The following is an 8936-nucleotide window of genomic DNA, read 5'->3' on the forward strand; positions in this document are numbered from 1 at the left end:
AACCAGGAAATAGCAGACATATTTCTGCACATTGCACCTTTAACATCACATTACCAAATAGGTTTGAAAGGCTCTACAAATAAAAAGCCTACCTTTAGTCTCATCTGACCAAAAGCCTGGCTGGATAATATAAAGATTTGAATGTGAATTCAAACAAAATCTCAACTGAGACACATCTACTGTTGACTGCATGGACTGAGGGGTGGGCCCTTTCTTACTCAGCTCCCCCCCATGGTCTGACATAACCTTATTTGGCTTCTCCTCAAGCATTCAACCTGTTCCCATTCCTTCATAATTACAACTAGAAGAAACAGGAAACATCTTACACAACCTACTGTACTGTGCAAACAACAATTAATTCAATCTCTCACACAAGTCTATCTGTGACAATACAACCCGTTAGTGGAGGGAGCAAGGTTACAGGCTACAGCTAAGGATGCTTAGTGGGATGACACACTGCAAAAAACAAGTCAACAAGACTGTTGACTGGCGGGCAGCTCCGACGACTGTTGACTGGCGGGCAGCTCCGACGACTGTTGACTGGCGGGCAGCTCCGACGACTGTTGACTGGCGGGCAGCTCCGACGACTGTTGACTGGCGGGCAGCTGCACGAGCGGAGTGCTCGTACAGGGCAGACTGGGCTGTGCAGGGGCTTGATGGTAGCCGTGCGTAGAGCGGGAGTTGGGTAGCCTGGTCCTCGGAGGCGTACCGGCGACCAGATGCGCTGCGCAGGCATCCTCCTACCAGGCTGGATGCCCGCTCTAGCACGGCACCTGCGAGGGGCTGGAATAACTCGCACCGGACTGTGCGTGCGTATGGGTGAGATATTGCGCTTCTCAGCGAAACATGGCGCTCCCCACCTCATACGCTCCTCCATACAACCACGGGTAGCTGGCTTCCGGCTCTTCCTTCGCCTAGCCAAACTACCCGTGTGCCCCCCCAAAAAAAATTCTTGGGGGTGCCTCTCGTGCATCTCCTTCAGCGCGTCCACTCTGGCCTCGTACCAACGCCTCTCTGCCTTGGCTGCTTCTATTTCCCACTGCGGGCGGCGATACTCCCCAGCCTGATGCCAAGGTCCGGCCCCGTCCAGAACTTCTTCCCAAGTCCACTTCTCCCGCCAGTCCAACTCGAACGCCTTCTGCTCCTTCCTCTGCTGCTTGGTCCTTGAGTGGTGGGTGATTCTGTCACGGTTGTCTTCGTCCTCTGACGATATAAAGAAATCGTCATCGGAAAATGTGGACCAATACGCAGCAGGTAAGTGTATGCTCATTTTGAGATTTATTAACTTTCCAAAATGAATACAAAATAACAAACCACGAGAATGAACGAACAAACAGTCTAGCAAAGCCTAGGGCTGAACACAGAACAATCACCCACAAATCACAAACACAAACACACCCTCATATATGAGACTCTCAATCAAAGGCAGATAGACAACACCTGCCTTCAACTGAGAGCCCCAATCAACCAAACATAGAAACACACACACACTAGATTCCACATAGAACTACCTAGACATAAACCAAAACCCGGACATACTAAATCAAACACCCTTTACACAAACACACCACCCCGAACCACATAAAACAAATACCCTCTGTCACGCCCTGACCAAACTACAAAACAATTAACCTTATATACTGGCCAGGACGTGACAGTTTGCTCATCTCATATACATTTAGACAGCTGCACTCATTAGCTAGTATCAAAAACCCAACCCTAGGCAACACAGTGACTAGGGTCTGGTTTCAATGATGGACTCTATTGCCACGTCACTGCCTACGTCGATAAGGGAAGACACAAAATCTGCGGACACTCCCAACAAATCACGAGGCAGACATGCCAGAACGTCAAAACCTTTGCATCAACTACCTTAACCAAAACCAGTGCAAACTAGCCACTTGGGAAATGCACTCATTAGAAATAGCCTCTGTGATCTCCATCTTGCTAGCAACTATTTTGTATTTTGTAGTGGCATAGAGACAGTTCCTCTATGCCAAAAGTTTCCATCATTGAAATCAGACCCTAGTCACTGTTGCATAGGGTCGGGTTTTCAAGACTACTCATTAGCAAAGTATTGTACTTCAATGGGGACACTTAAACATGCTGAAGCACAGAATGTTCATCGTGACCTATGTTAAGGGTAAAGGCATGAACTGGATGACAAAATGATAACGATAGCAGACCATTTAACAATGAGTCAGGACTGAAAGAGATTTTTAACTGCACAAGTGAGAGGAACGTCCCATATAATCACAGTCAACTGATTTTATAGCGTGTAAACTGCTGTCAGCTAGCCGAAATGTTTCAAATATAATTATGCCGATATACAGTAAAACCCTCCCACACACACTGAGCAGGGCAAGTGATTGACCTGATTCTCATGCCACTTGGCAGGCATGGCCACTGGACATTAGGATGTATTGGATGGCAGGGGGAGTCAGAAACTGTAGATACCGAGGGAGAACTGGCAGACTCCTGTCTATAGAGTAACTCTCGTCTCACTTCTTTAGAAGGGGAAAGAGGGGAGTTGGGGGTGTAGGTAATTATAGCAAGAATGGGAGGCAATTGCAGGTGTGGGAGATAGAGGAGTGACTTTGGTGTAGGAGGTGCTAACTGTAGTGATACAGGTGGGAGGGGTGACATTGGAAAAGGAGACGATGGCCCTTGTGGTGGGAGAGAGGGGTAACAGTCAGATAATTGATTGCAGCATCTGTGATCTAGCCCTCGCTGAATACCAATACTCCACACTGAGAAAGAAATCATCCTATAACCTTGGTATGAAATGCATAAACATAATCAGAATACTGACAATAAGACAAAAGGAATCCAGTGTTCCTTTTACTGATTACTGTGTACTATGAAGGTTAGTCAACACTGTTGGAATATATCCCATCCCTGGATGAAACAAACAAGTATGATGGTACAATAAATGAAATGATTCTACTCCCAACTTCAAATCAAATCAAATTGTATTTGTCACATGTGCCAAATATAACAGGTTTAGACCTTACAGTGAAATGCTTACTTCTTAGCCCTAACCAACAATGCAGTTTAAAAAATTACAAAATTAAAAAATACCTTCAAAAAAAATAAGAATAAGAAATAAAAGTAACAAATAATTAAGAGCAGCAGTAAAATCACAATAGCGAGGCTATATACATGGGGTACCGGTACAGAGTCAATGTGCAGGGGCACCGGTTAGTCGAGATAATTGAGGTAATATGTACATGTACTGTAGGTAGAGTTATTGAAGTGACTATGCATAGATAATAACAGAGAGTAGCAGCAGTGTAAAAGGGGGGGGGCAATGAAAATAGTCTGGGTAACTTACTCAGATATGCATGCCTACTACTATATACTGTCACTTGCACAGTGCATACACACACACACCCACACACACATACACTTCTTGCAAAGGCAAAGCAAATGGCATCCCATTTCTTTTCTTGGCAGCCTGAGCTGAGTAATCCAGGCATCTGAGAATTGTGCACCATCCTGTGATGTAAAGGCAGCAGAATGTCTGTGTAGATTCACAAGACCAATGGGGAAACAAGCAGATAAATCAGTCTGTTTTCCATGGAGTGTCTTCCTTTCCCTGAGCCCTTCTCTCTCTATCCACAGCCCTGGGCTGCGTCTACCTGCCTGACACTGCTGCCTGCCTGCTCCCTCTCTCCCCCTCTGGCCACCAGCCTAGACCGCCTGTACACACTCGTCACGGACACTTGTCTCTCACAAGCGAGACAAACCTGGTCTTGTTCTTGAAGCACTACTGTTATGACACACCTTCTGCTTGTGTGACAGGTGATGGGGTTGGATGTGACATTACTGTATATCATTATATCAGTGTACAGTAGATGAACCAAAGACAAACTGTCTGGATCAGATCCAATGTCAAGGACAGGGAAAGATCTGTCGAGCAATTAGGCTTCTGCTTTTGTCTTTCACAACACTATGATACATTTTTGCACTTAGCGTTAGCATTTCATCTGGTAACAATAAAGGCATTAGCCAACATGTAATGTCAATAGTTGGAGGCTTTTATTTTAAATATATGATTAGAGATTGTGTATGTCCAGTTGACAATTCGGTTTCACCTCAACAAAAATAAGGTAAGCATGAGGCCAGAGGCCAACAGCGTACAAGGTTTTCATGTGCCATTTCACTGTCCTTGATACGCTGATACAGATCCTCCATATGGCAGCCAGAGACTAAATGTATCAATGACCCGAAATATTTTTGAATGTATCAGAATACTGGAAAGCATGATGACTCAGTTGATCACCTCTCAAAAATGTTTATGTATTTGAGATCATTTGGTTGAACTCCTACATGAAAGAACAATAAGCATTCATGTATATTACTATAATTTGTTTCATGGGATCAGATAAAATTGTGTTCAATTGTAGTATAGTTTAATATAGTATGATATTGTACAATATATATTTACTATTTAAATGATGCATAACAAATATTACAATTGCAATATCAAACTTTGTATCTGGTTGCTGCGATACTGTAATCAACTTTTGGCGTAAAAACATTATTCCTTAATACAATATTCACTCCTAATCCATCCTATATTATATGCATGAGCTGAATGATTACAATCCACTGAATAAATGAAACCTGTGTAAGAGGTTGTTATTAACTTAATTACATTATTGGGATTATAAAGATCACTGCTTATTTTGAAAATGTGTGAAAATGCTTTATAAATGCAGGCTACGTTCATATTGGTTTGTGCTGTATATCATACTTTCTGTAGCTATGTTTCACCATAATGTTTCACCCATTGTCTGGATATACTTCAGAATTCCCTGTATGTTTTTGGACATATGGCCAGTAGGCCCTTGAGGGATAGCATCAATAATGGACAATGTCCATAATGCTGAGCAATCCTGTGCTTTACCTTTAAAGCCATGCATCAGATGCATGCACTGTACTGTATAGCCAATGTCACAGTCAAGGGCAATACTTAATGAATAACAAGAGAATGAGGCTGCACTTCCATTTATACCTCATATGAAAACTTGAAGAATGATACTGGTAATTTATAGGTAGAACTGGTTATGATAATGTTGAACACATGAAACCTGAAACCTTAAATACAAGTAGAGTGTGTGTGTGTGTGTGTGTGTGTGTGTGTGTGTGCGTGGTGGCGGGGGGCTAATTATTCAGTCATTAGCACATCACCTCACATCAAGCCAATAGAGTTGCTGTACATTGATTAGTGATAAATCAATTCCCTGAGTATAATTTGGATTTAATGAAAAAGAGAGAACATGGAACATTGGTGCACTTCGATTAATTCGGTTTGAAAAGGTGATTTATCCTAGAAGAAACTGAACAGACACCTTTGAGAACCATCTGTGTGTGTGATGTTTGGCCTGCTCCTGCACACATTATTCTGACACCACGTATATATTAGCCTATATTACATTTCTTTGACTTTTTTTGACTTTATCATTGTATTTGCAACGTTGAATAAGTTATAGCTATATTATAGCTGATGTCTAATAAATACAATTAAAATGAAGAGTAAGTATCATGGGATTATGGAATCCTCCGACGTGTAAATTATTTTTTATTCGTTTTCAATTCATTAAACAAATGATTCCACACCCATTTACACACAGAATTGGGCCTAAACCAAATGTATCCTTTTATACCCGAGATGACTGCATTTTCTGATGCCATCACTAAATACCCAATCACTAATGCATTTGCCATTGTGCCTGATAGTGAGATAGTGATAATATTAGTTGAAAAGAAAGTACCCATTTCATTTGCCTTGTAGGCTAGGTGAGTGTGTATGGACGCATCCTGCCCACACTTCATCAGCGCATGACGCTCTGACGTCTGGCCAGAGCGCAATGGAGTTAGTTACCTGAAATCACTGTAAGGATGAATTATCCAAAATCCGGCGGTTTTAACCCGCTCTTGTTCCCGTTCCACTGCCTTTTCGCTCCCAAACATCCTTAGGGAGAACTTGTTGACCCCCGGTTGCAGCATTGCCCCAAACTGCCTGTGTATGAATCCTGCCTGGTACAATCTCTCGTCGTTCGGCGAAATTTGATCAATGCCATCCAACTTTATGAACCCTGATTCCTGGTCAAGAGAAGCATGTTGGGCACCACCAGCACCACCACCGCTGGCGCCTTGCGCACCTTGGTCCGCCCCACCGCCAATAGCTCCGAGAGGGCTCTCCTCGCTCGGGGTGACGTCCCCCTCTGTGATGAGGTGCCTCTCCTCCGCCGAGTCTGAGTCGTGTACATGCCGACTGGTGATGGAGGAGAGACTGCCACGAAATCTCCGACAATCTCCGTTTAAACTGGTCTTCGTTGGTCTCCCAATGTCCGTCTCCATGATCACTGTGTCCCCACTTCTGGTCTCCCCGATGGCTTTGAAGCTTCCTCTGGAGGTTGGTGACGGCAAGGGTTTCATCCTAATACTCTTCCTCCGGGTGTCCTTGTCGCCGTCTTCTCCTTCGCCCATAATAGAAGCTTTCTGTCCAATATGCTGTGGCAAACTGTAGAGCCTTTTACGCATGGAGGAGTGCAACCTGTCCATTATGACATTGAAACGGAACGAACAATTTCAAATGCAATAGATGTCCAGAATAGGATGGTTATTGTTGAGAAGTATTGCCACGAACCACACAGCTCCCTATCTGTGAGTGAGAGCGACCAGTCTGGAGCTAATCTCAAACCCTGAAAGCATTACACTGATACACATGACACGGGCGGCTGTGGCTCTTCTGGTGCAAATACAGGAAGAGGCTATCTCGATCATTACCTGACAGTTTAGATATGCCTTCTCTCGCTGCTTTGACAGTCCGCTTCACCATAACACTCCTGGTAGGCACGTACGCTCCAACCGTGTGCGGACCAAGTGGGGCTGGGGGGGGCTGGAAGAAGCCACTTTAGCATGACCGACTGACAGAGAGGAGACGAGGAGGTCATGAACAGCGCGAGGAGGGATGCTCTTTTCCTCCAGATTTGTGTCAGCTGCCTCTCAATAATAAACAATGCAATGCAATCACGCACCATAGGCTACATCAGCAGCAGCATCCAAGGACCCGCTGACATCTATCCCAAGCATTCTGGTAGCATGAATATTCATGAAGCTGATGAGTTGCCATAGGAGACAACGTGGTCTAAGAGCATTTCGTATTTCTCTGTAGTAGACAGAAATCCGAGACACTCCATTTAGTATGATATGTTACCTTTCGTATGGTATGTATTAATTTGTGGATGTCCATCATCCATTTTGTATGATATGTTACAAATTACTATGATATGTTAAGATATCGTATAATATGTTACGAATTTGCAAAAGGTATGATATGTTACGAATTCCAATTTGTCGTGGCTAATGTTAGCTAGGTGTCTAACGCTAGCTAGCATTAGGGGTTAAGGTTAGGAGTTAATGTTAGGGGAAGGGTTAGCTACAGTACTTGACTTGGGCAGTAGCTCACTCGAGCTGACCGGCACCTTAAATGTTCTACTGCTTGAGCTCATGTTCCTTTTCTAGAATATTAGCTCAAAAGTATTGTGGAGAACTTGCACCTTAATATAAACAGTACAGATTTTGTGCCGAAAATCTCCCTCCTGCCAGAATTCCCCCCTTCGCGTGAACGCGCACGCACTCAGTTCTTCATTGCTGCGACTTGCTTGCTAGTTGAGATTTCTGATCACGTTAGGCTGCGTTTCATTTGATTTTTTATGTCGGTTTGATCGCGGGAGAGGCAGTAGTAATGTCTGCAGTTTTCAGTTTGGCTATTTGTTTCAAGTGTATTAGTCTAAAAATAAATCTCTCTGCCAAAATTAGTCATCTCTCCCATGTCTTATTGACTAGTAGTTGTTCTGAAATGTTTATTGCTTGCCTACATTTTACTCCCTCCTCTATGTTTAATATAACACACATACATTAATGATTAATTTCGGTTGCCTATCCTGACGTGAAGTTTGTTCTATAGAAAATATTTCACTCTGATGTGTGCCACAGAAAGTATTTGACTCTAGCCACAAAATTAAGGAAATTAGAAGGGGGGTGGGGGTGGGGGGGGGGTCGCCAAGGTCATTTTCTTGCCAGCCGAAATCCCCCCCCCCTTCTATCTTGGGAACGATCTGAACATATGTTAATAAAAGTACAGCATTTTTAAACACTTTATTGATTACCATATGAACATTAATAACAGATGGGAATCTGAGAATGCAGGGATTCCAGCAGGGTGTGAGTTGAAGGAGTCCAATCTGGAGCTGACAAGGGCTGGAATGTAAATGACGAGATCATCTCGGGTTATCTAACATCTGAGAATGGGCAGGCATTCCCTCGGATGAAGAGCATCTGCGTCTTGCTGATTATGTGCTGTCATCCAGGTGGAAATGTAACCTGCATATTTGATGTAGGAAAAGAGATGAGATAAGTGTCCTATGAATATGTACTTTTTCTATTATTATTATCATTATTGTGTTTTGTGGTTGAGGGGTGGGGGGTGGGGGAGGTTGATGGGGATGGTGGAGGTGCTGGGGGTGTCCTATTGAGGGCGAAGGGACCTATTGGGGAGGGAATTCTTCATGGAGGCACATTCAGTCATAGTTTTGTTTATTATATTATTATTATATTTATTATATTCATTTTTCGCCCAGAGTACAAATTTTTGATTTATTATTGTTATTATCATTTTATTATTACTAGTGTACCTACATTCTTAAAAACTAAAACAGAAAAAGTGTAATTCTTTGTAGGAAAAGGCATAAGAGGGAAAAGCATGATGGGATGGAGAATTGAGGGATGGGTAGAGAACATTAGAGGGCTCGGAAAACTATTATTGCTGAAATAACCTCTTCCTTTTGTGACTGGAGTCTAGTCTAACCTACTTCCTGTGGCACACATCAGAGGGCATGATAGGTCACCAAAAATGATTCTGA

General features: G+C 43.2%; 1 protein-coding gene across 1 annotated transcript in view; it reads right to left on the minus strand.

The window, feature by feature from the left end:
• Positions 1-6895, minus strand: part of LOC115167318 (potassium/sodium hyperpolarization-activated cyclic nucleotide-gated channel 3) — an 86018-nt gene extending 79123 nt beyond the window's left edge. Inside the window, exon 1 of the mRNA XM_029721647.1 lies at positions 5891-6895. Within this exon, the coding sequence (XP_029577507.1) occupies positions 5891-6573 (683 nt within the window). The 5' untranslated portion in view covers positions 6574-6895. The remainder of the gene's footprint in view (positions 1-5890) is intronic.
• Between the last annotated feature and the right edge of the window lie 2041 nt (positions 6896-8936).

This window comes from Salmo trutta, chromosome 29 (assembly GCF_901001165.1).
Source record: "Salmo trutta chromosome 29, fSalTru1.1, whole genome shotgun sequence".
Taxonomy (NCBI): domain Eukaryota; kingdom Metazoa; phylum Chordata; class Actinopteri; order Salmoniformes; family Salmonidae; genus Salmo; species Salmo trutta.